Below are 26,903 nucleotides of genomic sequence, written 5' to 3'. Positions count from 1 at the left end.
AATACGAAAGGGTTATGTAGGGAGCTGCCCCATTGACTGAAATAAATAGGGCAGTGTCCATGTGGGGGGTAGAGTCCTGTGCCTGCCCCAGGGCCCCCATGCCTGCAGTAAATCACTTGATCGGGCGATAGGCACTAAATACTTGGACTTCATAAGTGTTGGATCAGACTATAAAAATATCAGCACAGACTGAACACATAAAAGAATTCTCAGCTACAAGCTGTAAATAGATCAAACAGTAAAATCTATGTTGCTTCTATAATAACTGCTACTCTACCCACGAACGGGACAAGGGAAGGTTACAAAGTGAAAGTTGTTGTTTCCTTGCTTTCACGGCATTCCCCCTGTGCTCTGTCTCCCTTATGCTGTTGGCAACTGTTCCATGGGATGGGAACCACATTTTTAAAAGGAGAAAAGACAAAGCAACATTTGGTCTTTTCTTTAATCAATTCTTTTGACTCCAAAAGAAGCACACCATAATCCTGTAAACACACATAAATTCGTGAATAACACGCAGGAGTAGTCTCATTGAGTTTGGCTGAGATGGGCTTCAGTACAACTGACTTGAGTTTAATGGGACTTCTTTTGTACCCAAAAAGTTTTTTCACATGTGCCATTCTTTCCAGCATTTCAGCCAGAATATTCTCAGTGCGGACAAAACAATGAACTGTTCGTGGAAAGAAAACTACACAATGAATGTGAATCAGAGCACTCAACATTCCCTTGCTATTCATCAGCATAGTGTCTCCCCATGAACAAATCTCAGTGAAACTGGCTATCCTTCACCATAGTTGGTGCTGTGAAGCATGCCATGTGGTTTTCATTATACGTTCAGTTCTGCTTGGAAGAGTTATTTGGCACCTCTGAGTTATCAGGCACAAAACTCTGGGGTAAATTATCATTCCAATAATAATTTTAAGCCTTAATAGTAGCAGATAATCACATGTAAACATATCTTAGTTCACACTTCCCATTAAAGTCCCTTAAAAGACAGAGATAGTGTGGGGAACATCAGAGGCTGGATGTGGCCCTCCAGACCTATCTATGTGGCCCTCAGAACACCTATTCTCTCCAGGCCACACCCCCTCAGTGGCCTGCTTCAAACCCTGAGTATTTTTGCATAGCTGGATTGTGTCCTTGAGCTCTGAGACTGCCACTTTCTTGTTAGGGCAGAGGAGAAAGAGGGTATGTAGAAACTAGCCTAGTCTACAAAGGTAAACTACGTTTGTTCCTCTGCCCACTTTCGCCTCCAGCCCTGCTCACCCTGGCATGTGGCTCTTGGAAGGTTTCCCAGAAGGGAAGGTGTCCCTCAAGCTCAAAAAGGTTCCCCATTTTTATGCAAAAATATGTTTTGGATATCTAGCATTTTTCAAAATGCTTCAAACTGTGTGGTGAAAAGTGGGGTATATATGTTTTTAATCAGCCTTGAAAATATCCCATGAAAGTTACTAGCCTGCAAAATCTTTTAGTAGCCTACCGGAAGCTGGCAGAGGAGGGGAAAAGAACTCCAGATCACCTTCAGCAGCCCCCTGAACTTCTCTTATTACTAATGCACATCTTTGCAAGGTGTCAAAGAGGAAGCTTCCTACCTCCAGCAACCTCCCTGGTTTCTATGCTGGGTGCAGAGGAGAGACAGGACACTGGTAGTGGCATGTGTGGTTTGATGGATCTGCACTCCCTGTTGCTGCTTACCTAGACCAGGCTGGGGCAGCAGCAATGTCTGGGCTTGGAGGACACACCACCCCATCCCAGACTGGTCCAGGTAAACAGCAAAGATCTGGGTATTGGGTCCTGCCCCAGTATGCAAACCACTCCTGTAGAGCGCTCTGTCCCCTCTCCACCTAACCACATGCAATTCCTTGTCACCTGTGCTTACCAGGCCAGTGCATAAATGCAAGGCTGTTCTAAATAAATAAATGTAAATGGATATATAAGATGGTTAAAAATGGACAGCAATGCACTATCCAAAACTTTAAAACTCGGTATCCTGTCTCCAGAACTTGACTGCCCCAGAAAGCATAAAGGAAGCAGATAACAGAATCAGGTGAAAGGGCAGTTTTCCGCATTCTTGTTTATTCGTAAAACTTATATCCCTCTCTCCCTTTCAAAGGAAGTCAATAATTTTAATTTTCTCTGTCAGCTGCACAATGTCACAACATTAGGTTTTGCAGTACTCAGGACAAGATAATATCTGAAAACAGCAAGGAGACTTACCCGGTGGTCTGACAATAAGTAGAGGATTATCTATAAAGAGGGAACAAGAAAATGCATGAGTGGCTTACACTGAAGATTTATATCCCCTGAAGCCAAAATAAAAACCAAAATGCTACATCAAAAATGGTGGGTTGCAAAAGTTAATTTTCTTATTCCTGTTTATTTTGAAAGCAAAAATACTCCCACACAAGTCAGTCTACAAAAAATTAGTTGAGTATGCAATATTCCTTTTTTTAAAAAAAAGTATTTACATTATGTTTGCCTTTATAACCATCTTTTTTCATTTATGTGAGTGAAATTAGCATATTTGTTTATTATGGATTTGATTTTTTTTAACACGTGGCAATGTTTCAATTGCACGGCATGGGGAAGGTAGAGAAAACCATGTTGTGTTGAGCAGTAACTTGGCAACCATGAAATGTCAAGCTAGCCAACCATTTGAATAATAAGCCAACCATTTCAACAGGGATGATGGTGGCAAATAACTTTTGCAATGATAGCAAGCTGTAAAGAGCTGAATGGGGATCAACGAAGAGAAACACAATTACAATATGAAACCGGGAAATGGTGGAGCTCCAAATGAACCATTCAGAAAACTCTACTCTCATGGAAATGTGAAAGAATGTGCAAAGAGGGCTAGGCTTGCTTTTTGCCATCACTCCTGGTTGCTAGCCATGTGTTGAGAGCACTAGATTGGATAGACAGTCAGGATTCCTTTTCCCCTTGCAGGGAGGAGCTCTTGCGCATAGATTGGCATGTGCATAGAGCCCTTTCCAAATCTGCAGATGGCAGTGGTGGGGCAAGCCTGCCAGATTCAGCAGGTGGCATAGCATGGCTAGATCATGCTGCCCTGTAACACACAGACAGCCCCACACATACGTGGTGTGATTAGCTACTGCTTTTCAGCAAGACAAAATTATTCTTAGGACTAAGTGGAATGCTTTCATCCATTCCCGTGACACACTTTAAAAAGTAATGCAACACATTCCTTACTTACTTACTAACAAAACACTAACCAGGCTGTTGCCCAATTTCAAGACTGTTCATTGTAAGAATTCTAGTCCATTAATCAGTTACCGTATTTTTCTGTGCATAAGACGCCCCCATGTATAAGACAACCCCTATTTTTTTTTAGCCCAAAATTAATTAATTAATATTTTAAACACCAAACAGAACAACTTTGATATTTTATTAAATATTCAAAACAGTGGTATATTTAGTACCGTATATTTAAACATCAAACAGTGAGGCAAGCTGTGTAATAGCGGCTGCTCCTGTCAGCTCAGTGCAACTCCACTGTAGCTGCAGCTCCAGCTCTCCCTCCTGTATGTTGCACTTTTGTCTCAGTATTTACGGTATGTACCGTATTTACTACATGAGCGCCGGCAGATGCAAAAGCTGATCGAGGAGCTGTGACTGCCAGAGCTGCCTGAGTGTGCGCGCTTGGGGAATGAGGGGTCTGAGTAGCCAGGGGACGGCTGAGGGAACTGGGTGGAAGGGACAATGTCCGGAGTGGGGGCTGCTGGGGGGGGCAGTAGCAGACCAGGGTTTGTCGTGAGGCCAATAGTGAGGGGAGGCTGTGGGGGGGGGGGAGAATATGGATGGCGGCATGAATTTATTTATATATTTAATTGCAACATTCCCTGTATAAGATGACCCCCAATTTTAAAATTTGGGGAGAAATATTGTTTTATAGGCTGAAAAATACGGTAATTGCTCTATTTAGCCTGCATGAGCAAAATCAGTGATTCTGAAGCAAGAAGCATTGCTTTTGGATGCTGCTTTTGGCTGTGTTGCAGTGGACACTATCTAAGAATAGACATTCCCTTCAATGTAAGAGAAAATGAGGGACGTCTTTTTTAAGGTAGTGTTTGCCACCTTCAGTTTTTATACCTACTTCTATTAAAAATTATGTGCTTTAAAAATATACTGCCTACTTAATCAGCAACATCTTTCAGTATTATTTTTTTTAATTCTACCTGATTAAGGGAGCAATCCACCTACCTGGGGGTAAGTCCCACTGAACTCAATAGGACCTTCTTCTAAGTAGACAAGTACAAGGACTGAACTATTAATCGTTTAAATGTTACAGCCCTCCTATAAATCCATTATATAAAACGCTTTACTTGATTTTCAAGTTTTTAACTTTCAAGAATACCATTTTGATAGCTAAAAGTGCCTATAAATTCTATGGCAAGAACTCTAGAATCAGGTTTATGGGGTGAACGGGAATAAAAAACAACTTATTGGAGGACCCAAGTCTGTGGCAGTAATGGCCAGTGATTATCCCGAGTTTGTTAAGGGATCAGCACACTGTATTTTGATGTTTAACTGTGCTGGCTGGCCTTTGAGCAACCATCTCCGCAAAAATAAAAGAAATAAAATATTTAACTATGCTTTAAAAGAAAAAAATCTATTTAAAAAGCCTTGTCAAAGAAATATCGCCATTATGAAACGGGAACAAGCTTCAACCAAAAGAGTAAAAAACTGAAATGGAAAATTGTTTCCCATATTCCTTCCAGACAATTACCTCCAGCTGCTCAGCTGCTCACAATTAAAAAACTAATTTTAAGTGTCTCGCCAATTTAGCAAAGGCACACTCAACATCCTTTTTTATTTTTTTTAAATTTAACCTCCCAATTCTCAGGGCAATGATATCCAAGTTCACACCAGGCAGCTCTGAAGACAATTGGCCTGCACAAGGAACTAGTCAGAAATGTTAGTTAAGAGTTGGCTTCCTCTACTAGAAATGGAAAAAGCTACATGACCTACTTCCTCCCATTTGGCAGAGGATGATTGGAACCCTGACATGTCATCTTGATTCTGCAAGGTTCATGCTGAACCTCTGGATTGTACAAGCTACTGCTTCTATCACCTGCTGAAAACCATGCTTTACTTTTCTATGCATGCTTACACCATTTGTCAGCATGCAATCAGGAGGAATAATCTATTAATTAGCCACATGCTTTCGAATGATTCCGGGAGATTCCTTTCTGCTCTGATCCCCCATACCACCAAATTATCTTGCTCCTGGGTCTTCTTTTCCCTGTTCTCTGCTTTATTGCCTGCCCAACAAGCCTGTCTCCATCCACCCTGTCTCCATCCTTTCTATTTCAAAAGACAGAGCTGGTTCACACATCCAGCAACCTAATGTGAGCACTTCCTGTCTGTGGGATTAGCACAGAGGTGAGATAATGGCAGCCATCAAATGTTCTTACTGACCCATATTTACCATAAAGATTGACTCTTGAGCTTTGACTCTTTGGCAGAAATTCCAAACACATGCATGGTTTAATTCGGGGGTAGCCAACATGGTGCCCATCAGTCCCTGCCAGCATTTCCAGTGGTCAGAAATTATGGGAGTGCAGTCCAAAACAACTGGAAGGCACCATGATGACTGCCCCTGCTTTAATTCCTTTGACATTGCCGCTAGATTTAGTGACCTTGAAATGCAACCTTGTCTACAATACATCCCACCGCCAGTTGTCTTCTTTGGGGCTAATTCTCTTTTCTTCAATTCTCTCTTCACCTACGCTCTACTATTGGGGCCTATACTGTATATTGGGTCCTATAGTAACCTGTTCCTTAACCACTTTCTTCCATCAAAATCTAGTCTTCCTTCATTCCTTCCAAAAATCACAATGATTCCTGGACTCTTTCTACTCACTTGGTTATATTCAGGGGACTTAAACAATATTATTCTATACATTTCATGGTGTATTTTTAGATTTTCAACTATGGCAACCTGCCCTGTAGCTTCAGGCAGAGTTGGGAAAACATTAGCAGGGAGGAACACTGCAAGAATGTCAGGTCATGTTCTTTACAAATATAATTAGTGAAAGTCTGGGATTTTCTGAAATCAATGGAAGTTTTTTAAAGCAAGAACATACCGTATTTTTCGCACCATAGAACGCACCGGACAATAGGACGCACTTTGTTTTAGAGGGGGGAGAACAAGGGGGAAAAAATCTCCCCCTCTCTGCCCAGCGCCCCTTCAGTGAAGCGGCAGGAGGCGCTGCACAGAGAGGGGGAGAACTTTCCCCCTCTTGTTTTCCTGCTCTAAAACAAGGTGTCGTTTAAGGTGCGTTCAGGCGGCTACCTTGGAAGCCTGGAGAGCGAGAGGGGTCGGTGTGCACTGACCCCTCTCGCTCTCCAGGCTTCAGGTTCCTTTCGACCTGCTCTTTGGGGCTGGCGGGGGGAAGCCCACCACCAGCCCCAAAGAGCAGGTTAGGGAGCAGCGGAAAGGCGCAGCGGAGAGGCTCCTGCCATAGCCGCGTGTCACCTCTCCAGCCGGGAGAGGGTCGCGGGGGGCTGCTTTAGCCCCCCGCGTGCGCTCTCCCGGCTGGAGAGGTGACGCGCGGCTATTGAGGCTCCTGCCATAGCCGCGCGTCACCTCTCCAGCTGGAGCATCCTTTCACTCCATAGGACGCACACACATTTCCCCTTCATTTTTGAAGGGGAAAAAGTGCGTCCTATAGAGCGAAAAATACAGTAATTCCATAGCATGGAGGTAAAATGTTCACATTTGTGAAACCATACCTGATTCTGTGATGTAGGAGATTGAGGAGCTTATAGGTCCGTAACCATAGGGATTCTTTGCTTGGACTCTAAAGTAATACCTAAAGAAGAGAAAGAGAAGGGCAGAGAGAACACAACCATCCATGAAAATGGCACTAAACCCATTTATGATAATGAAGTTAGGGAAATGTCAAACAGATAGTCGCTGTGTGACATAGTATCTAAAGTGCATTGGCCCTTGCAGTTCACCATACAAGGAAATGGCACAATTTACATTGTAGTAGATAGCTTATCTAGATCTAAGTCCACAATTATGATGAGGAAACTATCATATTGCACCCTATAGATTTCCAATAGTGCAGATCAGAATTTGTAGCTAGCTGGACTATTGGGCTTGAAGGAAGGTCAAGATACATTTCTTTCCAAAATGTAGCAGTAATTGCTTCATACCAGGTTCTGGGTAACTGGGTAGACTACCAGATACTAAAGGTAACCAGAGAGAGAGAAAGGGATGTGTCAGTTTACAGACTTGGCAGACTTTGGACTCAGCTAGACTGGTAAAGAAAAAGTGATTTATATGTGTTGTATATGCAATAGAGTGGGACGCGGGTGGTGCTGTGGTCTAAACCACTGAGCCTAGGGCTTGCCGATCGGAAGGTCGGCGGCTCGAATCCCAGCGACAGGGTGAGTTCTCGTTGCTCGGTCCCAGCTACTGCCCACCTAGCAGTTCGAAAGCACGTCAAAGTCCAAGTAGATAAATAGGTACCGCTCCGGCGGGAAGGTAAATGGCGTTTCCATGCACTGCTCTGGTTTCACCAGAAGCGGCTTAGTTATGCTGGCCACATGACCCGGAAAAACTTTCTGCAGACAAACGTTGGCTCCCTTGGCCAGTAAAGTGAGATGAGTGCTGCAACTCCAGAGTCGTTCACGACTGGACTTAACTGTCAGAGGTCCTTTACCTTTACCTTTTTTATATGCAATAGAACTTTGCCCCACCAGTTGGCGACATAGAGTCCCATTTTTCTCTACCTGTTTTCCCTGTTTAAATTTACAATGTGTTTAACTGAAACACTTCTCAGTCCAGGCTGAGATTCTGAATAGTGGACCACAAGCTATCAATTTAATAAACCCCCAGTTTACCAAAGATTAGGAATTTCGCAATGCGACTACTTCCCTGTACAACAGTCAATTTCAATGGAGCTGAATCTGCTGTCAAAATTACAAAGGAGCTTAAAAAGAAAAATCAGAAAATACACTACAGCATGTAACTTGTTATCCTGAAGTGGAGAAATACTACAGCTGTAGCTGTAAACGCATGCTCAGTGCAGAAGAATGATTCACAGGTAATCAGAAACACAAAAGGTGCAAGCTAAAGCCAACCACAACAACCACACTGGAGAAGCCAGATACTGGTTCCTTCTACCACTGACCGCTCTGATAAAGCTTCCACCTCACACAGGGCAAGAGAAGATTAAGCAGCATGCAGAATTCCCCACCCACCAGGAAACACTCAAAGAAAATAACAATGGAAGCAAGAGTTTCCACTGTGTTGTCACTACAATTGCATATACTACTAGCCGCATGAAACCCTGTGAATGGTACAAAGGCAATGGGCCAGATGATCTGCTCATTTTATTATTGTACCATAACCAAAATGTCAATAGTAAAAAAAACCCCAACCCTAATTACTCAAAGCACATATTGCTTGGAGAACTGTTTAATTTATATTGCATTTTTTAATATGAATAGAGCATTGGGGGTGCTATGATAAATGGCCCTCTGATCCAATAGGGGGAGGCTGCGGAAAATCTATCACCTGAAATGCATCAAGGAACTTGATTTGCAACTCCAGGTGATAGGTCAGAGTATTGAGGGAGGAGTCAGAGTAGCAGCGCAGGAACCACCTTCTGCTGCATAGTCAACAGAGACCTGGATACTGTGAGTTCAGGTCACTGGGTGCTATTAAAACAAGTCTTGCTGGATCCTGCACTTGCAGACACATACACACACTTCCCACCCCAACAAGAAAAAACCACTGGCATTCTCTAATTACCAGCATTGATTTGGCCACTTCATTTGCTTCATATCCAAATGCAAGTCTTGCCAAAAGAACAGCATCCCCTGAAGGCTTCAAACCACATGACCTTCCTAACTGACTGGCTCAGGCAGGGAAAATGCCACCAAAACTTGGATTATTTCCCTTGGCAATATTCCTTTCGGCTTCTAACTAGCTTAAATGCTGCATTGCCTAGAAAAACCTAAGACAATTACCGTTCCGAGTGCTAGGCCTCCAGGCTATTACTAAGGCTGGAGACAAGGCATTTTTCAGAGAGCTGAAGGTGGTATGATAGAGGAGGCACTGCTTATGGCATGTGCTGCAAAAAACACACATAACCCAGTAAGAATACAAAATATATGATTCTTTATGAAATGAGTGTGTAGAAGTATGCAATAGTGGTCCTATCATGCCATCCTCAACTACCTGAAAAGCTAGTCCCCTGCCTATTCTTATATCCCCAAAGAAAAGGACTAACTTGCTATAATAACCAAAAATTCCATTGTGTTCCATTGTGTTGCTTCTAGTGCCAATGGAAATATGACAGAAAATCCATGGGGTTAGAAGTGGTTATGCAAACCCTGGGAGGGCGACTTTTGGTGGTCTCAAACTAGGATCATCCTTGCTGTGTGTGTCTTATAGACATGCTCCTATCCTATTGCTGTATATTTCCTCTTTCCTCTCAGGAACCTGCCCATACTTTAGGGTCTTCATAACCCTGTTCTGGGTGTCTTTGCCCTTCCAGAGGTTAGGAACATAGAAAGCTGACTTATGCTGAGTTAGGTCATTGGCCCAAAAAGCTCAGCATCGTCTACATCAGGGTTTCACAAGCTTCTGCATTGACCCCCTTGTTGAGCATATAAAGTTGTCATTGACCCCTACCCCACTTCTTAGGAATGTAAATGAAATAAAATCAAGAAATATCAATATAAAATCTACATTTATTAATCATCCATCACCATTACTAGAAATCATATAATGCAAAAACTAACGAATACTGTTGTATTAATACAGAGCTTCCCCACTGGGAAGGCATAGATGTTCTGTACATCCCTATGCCCTTTATTTATTAGCCTCATAGCCACCGAGTTATAGTCCTGGCATGTGGTGACAGGGATGCTATCCTTCTTGGTGATGGAGCAGCAAGTGTGGAATATTCTTCCTAGAGATGCGCTTCCTTAAGAAAGCACCTGCCATATTCCACTCAGCAAGGGTACCTGGAGAAGATAGGCAAATCTTCAGGTACCCAGGTCCAACCAGTACTTTGAATTCCACTCAGTGCATAGTTCTGGTTATTTGATTTTAAAAAATATTGCTGTACAGTGGAACCTCGGTTTTCGAGTGTCTCAGAAGCCGAACAATTTGGAACCCAAATGCCAAAAACCCGGAAGTAATTGCTTCCGTTTTCAAACGCACCTCAGAAGTCAAATGGCTTCCAAGGCGCGTTTCTCCATTTTTTCAATGGATTTTGCCAACCGCCCATTGATCCTCGGTTTTTGAATGTTTTGGAAGTTGTACAGTCTTCTGAAACAGATTACGTTCTAAAACTGAGGTTCCACTGTATTAATTAATTACATATGCCTATGGGTATTGTAAAATAATGAAAAACAAGCTATTCGTTTTCTTCATCATCATCGAACTCTGACCTACCTGCAAAGGATCAGTAGCCTTCAACCTTTTCAGACCAGAAACCCAGCTTTAGCTCTAACATGTACAGTATCCTGGGACCCACTCCATTTTTTCATTATGCATTTCTAACCTGGTGAGAATCACTTCAGATGAAGCCAAGTTGAAGGCCAATATACTAGAATCAAGTTTCACTCACAGCAGCAGCAGCAATTCAAAAAGTGTCATCAGGCATGTGGTTTGGGTGTGCATGTAGACACTGTTTACTTGGACTCTTAAAAAGCTTTTGATAGACTCCCTCATGAGCAAAACTATTGGGAAGAGGAGACATCTTATTGACTGGTAACTAGTTAAAGAACCGGAAGCCAAGAGTAGGATGAAATGGGCATTTCTCACAATGGAGGCATGTATTCAGTTGGGTCCACCAAGGCTTGAAAAGAGGGTAGACAAATTCATAGAGGACAAGGCTATCCTTGGCTATTCATCAAGGACAGATAGGATTTCCAGTGTCAGAAGCAGCATGGCTTTGAATACCTGTCGCTAGGGATCAAGAGGGGGAGAGTGCTCTTGCACCCATGCCCTGCTTGCTAACTTCCCATAGGCATCTGGGTGGCCACTGCGAGAACAGGATGACAGCTTTGTACTGATCAAGCAGGATTCTTCTTATGTTCTCACAAAGAAGAAGGGATTGCTTAAAGGTTTGTTTGTTTGTTTTTTAGTAGATGGTGTCATCTGAATTATTCCCCTGTCCCTATCTGGCACACAGCAAACATCAACAGAGTTATAGATCTTTATGCCACAAGTCTTTCTATCTCCTTTTCTCATGACCAACGTTTAATTATTTTTTCCACTTGTCTGCAAACTGATCTGAATGTAATTAAGGGCCGTGTGATGCCTGCAGGGAAAATAAAAACAACCCCCTCATAACTTTCTTCTCCATGTAATCCTAGCTGTGGCAGACGAAAACCACATAAAAGCTTGGAACGGAGGAGAGCTATGTTTTCTTTTCTTCCCCTTTGTTTCCCTGACACAGTCCATTGCAATGTGGAAACATTCACCAGCGGTTTAAACATAGGCCCTCATTCTTTTCTGCGGCTGAATGGGCTTTCCGCAGCTCAAGGAGTGCAAGCTAGGATTCAAAGCAACCAGCTATATCCCCTTAACCTTGGGATGGGAGCCCACCACATTTCATTTCTCTGTCTATCAGATTCGTAGGCTGCCTTGCCCCCAAGGAACTCAGAGTGCTATATAGGGGATTATCTCATGTTATCTCCACCATATCCCTTTGAGGTAGTATATGGCAAGAGAGGAAAAGTTGCCCAAGGCCTCCAGCGCCACATTTCATGCTCCCCAAATCTGGGGAAGTGATGAGGGATGGCGATATGGCTCTGTGCACTTTGAATTCAAAAGCTACCAAGGAGCAAGAGCCATTGAAGTGACCTAGGAGGATACTTTTTGCTCAGAGTGGAAGGAGCAGGTGCGACTGCCTGTCCAGCCAGCACCACTGCAGACAGCCTCTCTCTAGCAGCAGCTATTGCCGAATGATTGCCCACCATGATGAATGTCTATGCCGGGGGCGGGGATGATGTCGCCACCCAGTTGCTGCAGAGCCACACTTCCTATCAGCTCCAGAAAGCATGGCCAACAGCTAAAGTTGATGGGAGTTCAGCCACATCTGGAAGGCCACAGGTTGCCTGCTCCTGGTCTAAATTATAACATATTTACTGCAAGAATCTCAGGCTCTGGTACAAGACAGAGCCAAGATGGTTGATGTTATGTGCTGAGTTGAATAGGATCCAAAATGCAGCAGTCTGATTGGTGCTAGAACAATAGGATTCAGAATGCAGCAGTCTGATTGGTCCTAGAACAATAGGATTCAGAATGCAGCAGTCTGATTGGTCCTAGAACAATAGGATTCAGAATGCAGCAGTCTGATTGGTCCTAGAACAATAGGATTCAGAATGCAGCAGTCTGATTGGTCCTAGAGCAATGCAGCAGTATGATTGGTCCACATGAGCCACCCAATCCAGCTCCAGGTAGTAGTGAATCTACAACCTGATTGGCCTATAGGAGAATCCTGGAATTAGCCAATCGTGTGCAGCCCATTGTGTAAATAATGTATATAAAGCAGATATTTTGGGGAAACTTTCATTCCTCCTCATCACTATGAGCTGAATAAAGAGCATGAAATCCACTCTCGACTCTGAGTATATTTCAGTTGATTCTGATATGATAACTCAGAGGCAAAGTGTTTGCCTTGCATGCGGAAAGTCAATCCTTGGGAGTTCCAGGTGGGGATAAGGAAAATTTGAAACCCTGGAGAGCTGCTGCTTCTGAGTGAGGACAATACCAAGCAGCTTCCTACAATCCTAAGAATGGACACAATATTTTTTAAGGGGAGAAAAGAGTGCCCCCAAATTTAATTTACAAAAAAGCCGAGTGAGGTTTATTTGACTGAGCAGTTTAGCCATGCCCAATGGGAATCACTAAGGGCCACAAATACTTCCTCGTGGTGTTCTAAATGGATGTGAAGATGGGCCACAGAGCTTTGTGAGACCAGAGACTGAGTTGATGAGAAAGCCGCTTGGCAGCTGCACAGCTGCTTAATTTCCATGCATGAGAGCACAAAATTAAGTGGTGTGATTATGCAAACACTTGGGTCTGCTTAAATCCTAGAAGAGAGCTCCAAGTGGCTCGTACGCTAGAAGTCTTCAGGCTTGCCAGGAGTTCTTAACATCCAAGTCCTATGACTTGCCCACAACAAAACAGGAGTCTGAACTGCCAATGGACTTTCTTTCTTTTTTTGAAATGGCAAACAAATAGCAATCCCATGCTGCTTTCTAGGCACTCAGCCATGCACTTATTTATATTGCTGCTTTGAAATCATTGCTTGAAGGAGGAACTAGGCGTCACAAGAGACACAGAGCTGACTGCTACTGCTGTACCTCTTCCCCTTTTACCATCAAGCTTGATGCAATGTGTGGCGCAGGTAACATCATTGCCCCGCATGCTGCTCCACTCTGCTTCATTGGCTGTTGGTGGGAGAACAAGCAATGCACAATGTGCTGGCGACTCATGGCACCTTCTGCTAATGTTTTAAGTAATTTGGATGGAAGGGAGAGACACACAGAGTGGTGGCAGGTCTCATAGCATCCAGTTCCACCCTGACAACCATTTCACACATGCACCATTTCATACACTCCTGTAATCAAAAGTTTTGCACATTTCCATGTGTGACGATAGACATGTGCACTATTTTACCCCAGGGGATTCATCCTGATTTGTTTGCGCCCCAAGGACTCTTCTGATGCAGACAGAGGCTGGACAAAAAAACCACCAGAATCAATGTAGATATTGTGGCTTAGAGCTGTGGGTTAATTTAAGCAGCCAATGAAATGCTGAATGATTTACGGTCATATTGGGCAAATCGCATTCTATTTGTATACACTTTCCAATTCCAACAACTGGAAATGAATTATTTTCCGGGAAAGTCAGAGAAGACACCATCACAAATCTTCCCTTCGAAGCTTTCTGTCATAGACCAGAATGCTGGAAAGGCAAGGCAATGTTGTGTTTGAATGTGAACACGCAAGTGGTAATATAATTAATTCTCCTATGAAAATACATCACCACACAACTGTGTAAAACAAGTGCTTAATTTAACTGCAACTGCTTGAATTTATTCCAAACAGCAATGTTCTACCATGGCTCCCTCCAGAGTCAAGATGTTAAAAACGTCACTCAGCTTAATTACTGTTTCTAAAAACACATTTTAAAACGTGATTTCATAGCACCAGAGAGAAACTAGGAACTGGGCACAAAAGGAGCCCTTAATTTTAGTTGGTGAGAGTTGAATCAGGTACTAAACATACTACAGTGGTACCTCGGGTTAACAACTGAATTCATTCCGGAGGTCCGTTCTTAACCTGAAACTGTTTTCATACTGAAGCACCACTTTAGTTAATGGGGCCTCTTGCTGCCACTGTGCTGTCGCTGCATGATTTCTGTTCTCATCCAGAAGCAAAGTTCTTATCCCGAAGCAATATTTCTGGGTTAGCAGAGTCTGTAAGCTGAAGCGTATGTAACCTGAAGCGTATGTAACCCGAGGTACCACTGTGAAATCATGCTGATTCATATAGTTGGATATATGGCCTTGATTTCTTTTCTTAAAAAAAGATTTCTGCATTGCAGGGGGTTGGACTAGATGACCCTTGGGTCCCTTCCAACTTTATGATTCTTTGCTTCTCTCTCACCTTGCTATCAAATGGTAGTCAAGGTAGCTTAGGTAAAAAAGATCTAACAGCATAATCCTATACATGTCTACTCAGAAGTTCACTTCCATTAAGTTCATTCCCTGGTGAGCTTAATATAGGAGTTCAACTGATATTCCATTCAGACATAACATTCCCAATATTTCAAACCAAATACAAATATGAAACAGAAAATAATCAAAACCCACCTCAAACAGAAACCACCAGAATAAATGGCATAATTAAAGAACTATCCACAGTTAAGTCCCACCCAAAGCTCAACTACCGTATTTTTCGCCCTATAAGACGCACCAGACCATAAGACGCACCTAGTTTTTGGAGGAGGAAAACAAGAAAAAAAATACTCTAAATCTCAGAAGCCGGAACAACAAGAGGGATTGCTGCGCAGCGAAAGCTGCGATCCCTCATGCTGGTCTAGCTTCTGGGATAGCTGCACAGCCTGCATTCGCTCCATAAGACGCACACACATTTCCCCTTACTTTTTAGGAGGGGAAAAGTGAGTCTTATAGAGCAAAAAATACGGTAAATAAAACAGCTTTCACTTGTTGCCTAAAATATATTAAATTTGGTGCCCAGTAAATATATATGGGGAAGATGCTCCATAGCCCGGATGCTGTTACAGAAACAGCTGCCAATATGACAGTTACCCTGTTAAATTCCAAGTAAGTGCTCATCCCTTCCCTATCATCAACTGGAAGACTGAATGATGTAGTTGTCTTGCTCACAATACAGGATCACGCCTATGTTTCAGAGGTGAGGAACCTCCAGCCCAAGAGCCTAACTATGCCCCCTACATCTCCCCATGATGTGATGTATGTTCCCAGGTGTGGAGCAGGTAAATATATGGCTCAGCCAAAAGCGATGTGCAGGCACCTGCAGAGTCCTGTGCAAATGGCTTTGCAAGACTTGCAGAATTGTTCAGTTCCTCAGATATAAGGTCTTGCAAACAGATGCAAGTCTTGCAGGACAATAATAAGCATTTAAATCTCACATTAAAGCAATGGAAATCCATGCATCTACCTATTGTTGTTGTTGTATTCCTTTTAGCATATATTTCACTAAATCATCAGCATTGAAATATATCTATCCTAGTTTTCTTAGCTTTACTTTCACCTAAACGATAGCTTGGAAATCCACTTTGGAGAGGTATACATATGCCCAATCCTAAATGCTTGTTATTCAGAGCTACAACCGGCCTTGGTAACTTGCTTTCCCCAAATCAGAGTCCCCTCACAATATGGACATAATCATGAACACATGGTTTTAGTCAAGCTCCATCTTCCAGTTCGTGTTTGCCCAATTACAGAAATATTGCCAGTGGTCGAGGAGCTATTTTTATGATATGTATTTATTTCAGCCTGTGGGGTTCAGAGAAAACACAAATGATATTGGCTGGTGGTGCACACGTTTCTGTGCCAAAGAAAAATAATCATCCCACCCCTATGTATTCCTATACTCATGCTTCTCTATTAAAAGCCACTTGGTTCATAAGGAACAGCTTGACATCAGTAATCTCTGACTGAAGTGATGATACACTCACTTTAATGGAGACTTTAATAAACCCAGTGGACTATCATATAAAGCCCCATTTCCCTATATTGGGTGTCACTGCTTTTGTTTGAACAGATTAATGAAGTGGGAGTTGCTCTGCCAAGATCTTTGCTTGTATCTCCTCCCAGTATGGGTGTGTTATTGCTATAATTCAGAAGTGCCAAAAGGAGGACAATTCCAATACAATTTCAAGACTGAACACAATAATTCTGCCCCAGCTATACTGAGAGATTGATTAAAAAAACCAAATGATTTGGGTAGTTGAGTTACCAATTAAACTCAGTAGCAGCCACCAGATACTTCAAAGGTTTTTTAAAATCATTTTAACCACCTAAAGGATTCAAAAAAATGGACCTCTCAAGGAAAGGCATACTGTAAGATAGGTATTACAATACGCAAGGTCCTTCTTCTCAAATGACAACAGCACCCAAAGCAGGACTGCCTCTGATGATCTTAGCATCTAGGGAAATGCATATGGAGAAATTGGTTATGGCTGCTAAAAAAGCCACACACACACACACACAATTGACAGCAAGGCAGCTGAAAGCCTCTCCAGCTTTGTAGCATTAGTAGGCCTCTCATCTGCCAGTTTTCTTTCTTCCTCCTACCCAACCTGTAAGTCTGGGAAAGTATGGAAAAAGAGCAGCCGAGAGGCCCTCCATAACTTTTCTGCTCTCAGCAATGAAGGTTTCTGAGCATGCTTGGACCCTCCACACTCAACAGGAACTCTGGAAATCATAGAATCCACCCCACCTCCCGGTAAGTGAATTAGAAGGAATTTAAAATATGTTTCCAGAGTTCTCATTTGAAGAAATTCTGCAACGGTTTGTGAGCAGCCTTCAGCTTTAGCATAGACTGCTTCCCCTCCACCCCACATGCATATATCTCTAACAATTTGGTACATTATGAAAGGAAAGGGGAGGAGGGGAACTGGCAGATGAGAGAGTTGGTGCTGAGCCATTACGAGCCAAGGTGAAATTTGAGGGTGACAAGGATGGTTTTTCAATGGCTTGGTGACTTCTGAACTCTATTTTCGTGAAATTATTTTCCATTCCTAACACTAACATACCGTATTTTTCCATCTATAAGGCACCCCCATGTATAACAAGCCCCCTATTTTGGGGGACTCCAATTTAAGAAAATGGGGGGGGGGGAGATACTATCCGTGTATAAGACGAGCCCATATTTTTAACATTATTTTACAGTAAAAAACATAGTCTTATACACGGAAAAGTACGGTACGTACCTATTTTATCATTAGGCCACAAACAATTTCAAACTACATTCCAAAAACATATCAGTACCTTGTATTCGGCTTCAGGTTTTCAATGGGCAAATTAGTGCTTCCTGCAGTCTTAGTTGACCACTTGTTCCTGATGAAGTCGTCGTAAGATGCACTGTAAACTAAATATCCTGCCAAGGAAAGGGGAGAATATGTCCATCATCCATTTGAACACTTATTTACTCCCCTACCTGCCCTTTGTCTCCATCCCCAAGGGGCAACAAGATCCTGTTAGGGGAGACAGTTCCTCCGAAGCCAAGAAAGGCCCAACAAGACTTTCCTTCTTTTTTCAACTATTTGAAAAATATCACTCAGCCAAAATTTTATTTGAAAAGAACTTTCAGTTACAGAATTGGGGCAGGGAGGTGAAAAAGGTGTGAAAAGAAAGGAATGGGCGTTTTTTAGCCTCTCCTTTAACTTCTGGCAGTTTCTTTCTCTTTCTTTCTTTCTTTCTTTCTTTCTTTCTTTCTTTCTTTCTTTCTTTCTTTCAACTCTTTGTAGGAGAGGAGTGATGTCAGCCCAGGAAAATTCACACCCCATCCTAACTTCTTTCAACAGTACACTCTTTGACACTTCTTCTACTTCTGCACTGAAGCAGAAAGCTAAGCCTACTGGCAACTCCCAAACAGACACACCTTCACACAGGTTATCAGAATTACCTTGTAGGTGCTCCACCTGTCCATGTCCAGCAGCAACCTTCACAGCTTACAATACGCTCTTTATTCACTTCACTGGGATTAGTTGTTTACATTCCACATTGCATTTGTGATATGTTATTTTCTCTTCGGCTGGCTTTGAGCCAATGCAGCTGGTAGTCTTTTCTTGAGCTTTCACAAAGCTGGAAATCACCAACCCACTAGCCTAATCTTAAACTAGATCAATCTATTTTCAGAGACATTGGCATGTGGTCATTAATATGTTAGCAAGTTTTAAAACACCAAATAATATAACGTTGGTGTTATGGAAAGGTTTTGTAGTCTGCAATTTCTTTTTGCAGCCACTAGACAAATCCGAAACTGAAACAGAGCATCTGTTGCTGTTTCATTCAACTGTTAACTGTAGCTAACAGCTAGAAACATGTTTAATTCCAAATACTTCTTCAAACCCACACTGTGTTGAGCTCCCTGTACCTTGCACCTGATCAGAATCCAGAACTGGTGCTCAGAGTTGCCTTATCTACCACTACTGCCTTTTACACTGGGCAAAATGACTTTGCTCTGGGTGGGCAGTGCAAGACATAACAACCATCAGTTCCCAGTCCAATATTAATGGCCAAGAAATGGAATAACTGTACCTGTGACCAGATCCCCCTGAGTAGGCTTAGCCCAGTCGACAATCACAAAGGAATGGCAGCCTTCCACCGCTACTATGGTGATATTGTGAGGGGCATTCTGAGGACGCATCTCTATGCCTTTTAGGTTACTGGGTATGAGCTCGGCCAGGCTCTCCACTTGGAAGTGTTCTAGTGCCTCTGTCAAAGAGCAAGGAGCTGCTGGGTCTTTGTTTAGATAAGTCACATAAGGAGCTGGAAGAGACAGAGAAAGAGAATATTCACTCCAAAAGTCTGTACAGACAGATGGATTATTAAAAAAAGAATTCCTGACGTTCAAAAGATTTTTTTCCAGTGTATTGAAACTGCAAACCAGATAAAGTATACATTTGTTTTTTAAACACTGTAAATTAGACATTCATTTCCTGGATTTAGAATTTGTGTATTTTCCTACCATTTGCTAAAATTTTCAAGGATACAGAGTGATGCCATCTGGAAAGCTCCTAGAGCGGTATGAGAAGGCACATAAACCTAGTGCTGAGGAAACCACCAGCATGGCAAATATTCATTGTGACTAAGCCACATTCTGATGGCAATAGATGGAGAGCAACAAGGAACTGGTGCATATTAGGGTTTGTTTCTGACGCTCAGCAGCAATGTGGGATGCTGCACTAATGCTTTATACTAAGGATCAGTAACTGGTGGCCCCTGGGATAATTCTGGCCACTTTAGGGACTCTATTTGCTCCCCCGGCAGTTGCCAACCTAGAAGCAAGAGGCTGTATGAAATGAGCGTGATCATTTGGGGAGTATTCTTTGGGGAATACTAGTGGGGGTGAGACTCTGCACCTTCTAAAGTGGCCTGCTAACTTAGAGGATAAGCAACCTGCTCCTGTATCATTTGGCTCAGCCAAGTGACCTCTGTAGGGTGCACTGACTTCGCTCTGCCTCAGCTTCGTCTGCATTCAGTAACACCGCTGCGCTTACTGATTGGTTGGGATCATTTCAAGGGAAGGAGGACATAAAATGGCACTGAAAATGCAGTAGTCAGGGGAAACAGTGGGAGCAAACAGACATTAGCCACACTAAAAAGAAAGAAAAAGAGAGAGAAAAGGAATACAAATTGGTATGGAGGAGAACCATATTGGCCCCCCTCAAAGCCTATTAATGTCTTTCCCCCCCAAAAAAACCACGCCAAACACATGTGAATGAACATTTGGCATACAATCTATAAATTGTATTTCTATTTTATAACAACATGATGCTCACTCCAACGTTGCTCAGGAATTAATAGGCACATTTATTCCCTCAAAGGTCATCTTCAAGTTGAAAGATGTTTTACTGTAGTCACTGGAAATGTTTATTCAGCGACAGTTTACAGATTTTGCTAGATGGGTAATTTTTTCCTCTTTCTCCCCTTAAATGCCTTGAAATGTTTATATAAGAGCAATGTTCTTAGTTTATCTTGTTAGATTTCATGCCCTCCAGGGAGCTATTTTCCAGAATGTGTCATGTATTTATCTTTAGACACTCCAAGGGCTCTCTATTCCCAAATGACTGAGAAACCCTGTCCAGGAGAGGAGAGGGAGGCCAGTCAACTGCTCAAAAGAGATTAGCTGAACAGCTAGTCAAAGTCTTGATTGGTATAAAACCATTTTATGACTCTCTCTCTCTCTCTCTCTCTCTCTCTCTCTATATATATATAAATACTAATTAGGTCACTAACTCTGCCAAGTGACATCTAAGGACTCTGGGGTGGACATTTTACATCATTGTCCCTGCAGAGCCCTCATCAATCACCACTGTTGGGAAGAATCAGGGGCTGCAGAATGTCTGTCGTCAGTTTGAGGAGGAGCAACACTTCAAATGTCATCCATAACATTTCTGTGAACATTTCCATTTCTGTGAACAGCACACTAGAAGCAAGCCTCGCTGCTGCTCAATTCAGTTGTGAATTGCCAAAATTTACAATAGAAACAGATTGATAGCCCAAAGCAGAATGCCCAGTTGGGCCTTCAAGGACACAGAGGCCTCCATTGGCTATTTCCGAAGTGGGTGAGGAGGAAAGGAGACAAAGTGCATACTTTGCAAGCACCTGCCCATAAAAAAGCACATTGAGCTTTGTGTAAAATGCTTCTTTTTGTTTTTACAATCAAGCGGTATACAAATTTTATGAAATAAAAATAAAGCAATGCCTTCTCACAATTGAGAACTCTGAGGAATCTGTAACTGTTACCCCTGTTGGGAAATTTTATTGTCACCCCAATGTTTACTTCCTTCTTTGTTTCTTCAGCTACTTTTCTTTTTGTACAATGGGACTTTTAACCCAGAGATAAGATTTGTCCTGACCACTGTTGCAAAATCTTAAGATTTCTCTCTCCTCCCCCACCTTAAAAAAGGCTTTTCCTTATAGGCCTAAACTAGAAATTCAAAGGAGTGCTTTATTCCACATTATGTAGCAAACTTTAATGAAACAAATACACATCATTTCAAACAACAGGGGATCAGATGTTTGCAATTACACCAAGATGCAGAGTGTCGTAATATCTTAATATCTCTGACTCTATGTTTGTTCTCTCTCTCTCTTACGAGTATGGTTTGCTTTCTGTTAAGAAAATCTAATGAAACTCAGTTCATTACTTTCTAGCTTCTCCCTTCCAGGAAGGTTGACTTTGGAGCAGAAGTGTAGCAATAAAACCTATTTAAGTCCAGATGAAGCTGAATCAGTTTCAAAAGAGGGAACATGACTTGCCTTGTGAAGTGCAAATGTAGGACTGAGAATCATTCATATCTTTCTTTCTGCATAGACCATCTCTTTTCCTATAAGTCAATAGTTTCTGCATTTGCATCTGGCGTGATTATTGATTTTAGGAAAATATTTCCCAATCAGAATGTGGGAACATGCACACACTCACTATTTCTAACTTAAGTGTCCCTATTTGGACCATTCTTCTGCATTATGTGTTTCCTTCTTCTTAAAGACAGCATTTCTTCAGCTGATTTCCCTTCCAAGTAGTGTTAGAATTTGGCATACTGACCAAATGATCAAGGGGTGAGAACAACACCCTTACAAAGAAAGGTTAATCGTCATCAAAATCTTTTACCATGTGTCAGTCTGCTTGTGAACATAATGTGTCTTTTCCCCCTCAACGGTTCTTTAACTGAGGGTTTGTTTATCTTCTGAGAAGGGGGACTGCTTCCATAATTTAGCCACTAGATCCTAAGCAATAAATAACTCATAGCCACTTCCCTCCTAAAACACATTGCTTAGTGACAACATACAGGATACAGTAGTAACATGATAACACATGATTCTTTGAATCGTACTGATTGCTTACCAGTAAAACGCCTCTTTCCAGCAGCGTCATATTCTAACAGAGGATCCGAGCCCACCACACTGAACTCGGGCAATGCTTCTGTGGTGGTGGTCACGGCAGTGGTTGTGGTGGTTGTGGGCGCCAAAGTGGTTTCAAAAAGCTCATAATCTAGATAAGAAAGAAGATGAGGAGCATCAAAGGAACATCCTTATGAAAATTCCTCAGTGAATTTTTCCCATCATACATGTTTGTATTATGGGATCATTTTTGCAAAGCATTTCCCCTAATATAATGCATGTTAATCTTTTCTACACTAATATGTGGACTTTTACGCACTTGGCTGGAGAACTGCGCTGCAAAATTTGGAGAAGAGCCAACTGTGAAGGCTAGCTGTGTTTCAGTTCGCATATTGTTTCCGAAAGTGCAAATCAGGTAAGTTCTCCTGTAACAGGCGCTCACCGCTTTTCTGGTGGGTGTCAATTGCAGACCCTCACTCTCCGCGTCCTTCCCAGAAGCTGGAAGGCACATGGTCACTGGCTGGTGGAGATTTCCCTCCACTGCCCCCGTGCCAGCACAGTTATGGGGGCGTGACTTCCTGCACAGTAAGCCAGGTTCAAACGGGCCAATCAGGACCCAGGTTGTGAGGGAATTCCTTGCTGGCCAGCCAGCTACTGCCCACTGCCATGCCAAGCCGGATAGTAACACATAAAAGGTTAGCCGTGCATGGCTTCTGCAGCGCAGTGTTTGCCTGGGTCTAGTTATCTAGTTATCGGCGATGGGAGGATGGCACTGTGACTGGTTCCGCAAATGTAAACTGAATCAAGTTTCTGCTGCCTCCCTACCCTGGTCCCCTCTCTATTTTCCTTTAGATGCCAAACAAAGGCTGTCCTGTGTACCTGGGCTTTTGGCATTTCCTTTCTCGTTCTGCCCAAGTTGTGTCTGCTTAGGTTTGGCAGCTGGGCAGCTGGGACTGTTTTAATTTGTGGTGACTTGCTTTATTGGCAACATTACTTTCCTGCTGCTTTGTTTTGCATCTCTTAATCCACTTTTTCCTTTGAGCTCGTTTGAATGGCTTGTCTTAAGCACTTGTTGTTAGTTACTTCAAATGTTGTTCGTGGGGAGGAAGGCAGTGTACATATGTTGCAATGAAATAAATAAAATTGGGTCATGCCCAAGGATACTATTCTGAAACAGGGTGACCATGTGCCCTACTTTACGGAGGGCTGTCCTCTATTTGAAGACATCCTCTGCATGAGGCCTGCCCGGTTGAAGGGAGAAAAGGAGCCTTGAAGTTGCCCATCCACATTTAGCATGTGGACAACACACTGAGCAAGTACACATGGCCATAGTCTTGTGGTTAGATGTAATGTACTTTTATTCATATTATAGTACTTCTAAATGTTAGTATATGCACACTTTACGCGAATGTGTGTCTTTTTTCACACTTCCTTTGGGTGATGCATGCCCTCTATTTGGCAATATTTAACTGAATACCTACTACAAAAACTCTGAAAGAACTAGGATTTGGTAAATAAGGCTAAACTGAGAAACAGATAAATCATAAGATCAGGTTTTTAATTTAAAACAACAACAACCTGGATCTTTCCCCCTTATGCAGAAAGAAGATGTAGGTCAAATGTTGACAGCAATTCTTGTAAATCGCTTCAGGACTGTCTGTTGTGGGTAGCAATTCAGAAATTCAATGAATTAGCTAGCTAATTAAACTACCCACCTGCTACCCCCAAGCCTAAAGACTTACTTTCTTGCAGTCTGTCCCCCGCCTCCCTTTCCTCTTTGGCCAAGTTCTAATATATGAAGTGAGCTGGGTCAAAAGAAAAGCACTTGTAGACAAGGTTACAGAAGAGTGAAGCCATGGATGCAGATAGACTTCAGTAACCCTCAGTCATGCATTCCTTTGGCTGCTGGAATAAGCCCAGTCCTTTCTACATCAGAGCAGATCCTTGTTTCAACATGAAATCCATCAATCAATTTCAGGTTTGTTTGTTTTTAAATAAAAGCTCCTCATTACACAAGTGGACCTGCCACCATTACTTCTGATGGTGCTCACCGAGGCAAGACAATTGGAATATATTCCTCCAATCCTGGCCCAATTGCACTGGCTGCCAATTAGTTTCTGAGACGAATTCAAAGTGCTGGTTTTGACCTATAAAACCTTAAATGGCTCAGGACCTCAGGACCTCTAGGACCACCTTTCTCCTACCCAGACCCTGAGATCATCTTCTGAGGACCTTCATCATGAGAGGTCTGGAGAGTGGCAACATGAAAACGGGCCTTTTCTGCAGTAGCTCCCCATTCGTTGGATGCTTTCCCCAGGGAGGTTTGGCTGGTGTCTTCATTATACACCTTTAGGCGCCAGGCAAAACATTCCTCTCTTCAACCAGGCCTTTGGCTGATTGACATCCATCCAATACACTTTAAAATGTGTCGTGGGAGGGGGAATTATTGGTTTGTTTTTATTCTTTTTTATTACGTATTTTGTGTTTTTTATCTGGTATTTTTATGTTGTGAGATCTACTGATGAAGGCTGGCGGTAAAAAATAAAAAATAAAATATAAATAAATAAATAAATAGATAGATAGGTTGTTGTTCTGAGAGCCTGAGAGTACTAAAAACAGAACAGCAAGCTACACTTTCTTGTTCAGATGTATTTAGACCTGAGTGTTGGCTCTATGCTATCAGATCACAGTGCAGAAAGGAAAGGGATTCAAAGCACTTCAGAAAAGGACTTTTACCTCCATCATATATCACATATGACTCTGTAGTTCCCGCCACATCTGCATCAAGCCCTGAGAATGTATCTATGGAAAGAAGAAGACATCAGAATGATGAAGCAGGTCCCCCTTTGCCCTAGAGATTTCCTAACAACAGTGCACCCAGTGCAAAGCTTTATTTTCCCTATACAAATGGATGACAGATAATCACTTGTATGGGAGCTAGTAAAGATGCTATGCTCATGAGCTACTTGCTCCTATCTGCATAGTTCTATTCTAGTATATTCTGTCCCTTGGTTATGTTAGAAAGTGACAGAATGTTGGGCACTGGGGCTTTTACATATAGATTATTGTTAAATGGATGCCTTCCTTTAAAACATTAATTACAGATACTATTCTGTAAGAAGCGCAACTGTGCAAACAATTAGATTTAAACCTATGACTATAACAGCCTAGTAATATTTGCCATATTTTTCTATCAAGTGCTATCAGAATACATTTTATAGTTATCCTTAAACAAGTTAATATTTTTTGATGTCAACCAGATTCCCAAATATTTCACTTTTTTAAAAAGCCTATTTATGGCAACTCTTCATAAAACAGACTCTAATCCACTGCTTTAAAAATGTTAATATTAATCTGATTCATGGTAAAGCAAATGGTTAATGCCTGGCTGATCAAGTTCAATTTTCAGTAGCAAACAAGCAGATGTAAACGATATCTGAGCAATAGCATTGTTTTTGAAGCATAACCAGTATTTTATTTCCTGGTTCTGCCCTTACATTTTATATATTTCAAAAGCAGTTTAATTAATGTAACTGTTGTTTTCATGTCAAAGCAAACCCTGGGGAGCAGGGAGTAACAGAAAAATGGTTCATTCTTCTACAAAAGTGTTGCCAGCATTTCTGCTTACGAGCATATTAACCACATCATTTTCACTTGAAGCTTGTCCCCTGACGGTACATCCAACCACTCACTTAACCCCCCCGCCCACAACAAGCTTACAGAAAGTCTATTGGGCATCAATCCAGTGAATTCTGAATGCACTGAACAAAGCTAACTGAGAAAAACACTAGCTTTACCAAGCATCTTTAAAAGAAAAAAGAAAAATTAACACAGCCAGCAAATTACTGAAACTCGGATATGCAGGAAATATGAAAAGACTGGTCCTTTAATACTTTCATGCTTATTACTGTTCTTCAAGTTTATAGGCCTATATTTTCCAGTAATGTGATAGCAGCAGTTATAAAAGTGGCTTTTAATGGCTTTGTTGACTAAAGTTCCTCAAAGAAGTTGAGCCGTCTGGAGTTTCAGTGCCACATAAGCTTGGGCTCCTCGTGTATTCTCTGACTATAAAATATAATCATATCTGGTAAAGTCATCTTTATAAATCCTGAGCAGGAAATTGGACCAAAGGGTTAGTAGAACCCACAGCAGCATTTTTCACACCACATTTTCTTAGCCTGTTTGGAAACATGTCAATATATCGGATTCCTGAGAAATGACAGTGTATTCTATTGAGTATGCTGCTTTGTTTTTCCATCTTGAGAGAACATTCTGGAACTTTCTTAGCAGGCTAATTTTTACTGCATTTGGTAGCAATATACATAATGTAAGACTGCATCCATCTTCAGATGTGGTTCTTGAGTAGTGGTCTTTTTTTGCAATGCTCTCTCCATTATTGCTTTTGTCAACCAGCAAGCCTAAGTTCAGCAGAGCTCGTACATTTATCCTTCATGGAAATGTTCATAACACTCCAGGTGCCTTGCTACACGGCTCAGGTGTTTCAGTGTGTAAGAAGCAAAAATAGCTCAGGCAGCATTCTGTTTTTCCACACTTCCATCTGAATTACAGGAAGAAGAGCCCTTGAAATCTTGGACTTCTCAACAGGGACAGCTGTTTATCTTGCAGAGCATCAGTCCCTCAATAGATTTGCTTTACTCCATAAATGATATTGTGTGGTTAGCAATGCTAGGGCCAGGCCAGCTGGAGAAGTGGTAGCTGAAAAGAATACACACAGAGAGAGAAATCAAATTCCAAAATATTACTTAGGCAGATATCACCCTA

General features: G+C 42.1%; 1 protein-coding gene across 1 annotated transcript in view; it reads right to left on the bottom strand.

Moving 5' to 3' along the window:
• Window positions 1-26,903, bottom strand: part of FNDC1 (fibronectin type III domain containing 1) — an 89,052-nt gene that overhangs the window by 5,868 nt on the left and 56,281 nt on the right. Inside the window, exons 11-16 of the mRNA XM_083496371.1 lie at window positions 24,858-24,923; window positions 22,126-22,272; window positions 18,813-19,043; window positions 17,541-17,649; window positions 6,754-6,833; window positions 2,215-2,244 (exon numbers count right to left, since the gene is read on the bottom strand). Of these exons, the coding sequence (XP_083352497.1) occupies window positions 2,215-2,244; window positions 6,754-6,833; window positions 17,541-17,649; window positions 18,813-19,043; window positions 22,126-22,272; window positions 24,858-24,923 (663 nt within the window). The remainder of the gene's footprint in view (window positions 1-2,214; window positions 2,245-6,753; window positions 6,834-17,540; window positions 17,650-18,812; window positions 19,044-22,125; window positions 22,273-24,857; window positions 24,924-26,903) is intronic.

Source organism: Podarcis liolepis (genome assembly GCF_965112155.1).
Source record: "Podarcis liolepis genome assembly, chromosome: 3".
Lineage (NCBI taxonomy): Eukaryota > Metazoa > Chordata > Lepidosauria > Squamata > Lacertidae > Podarcis > Podarcis liolepis.
Note: the sequence above shows the minus strand (reverse complement) of the source record. Positions and strands in the feature narration are given on the sequence as shown.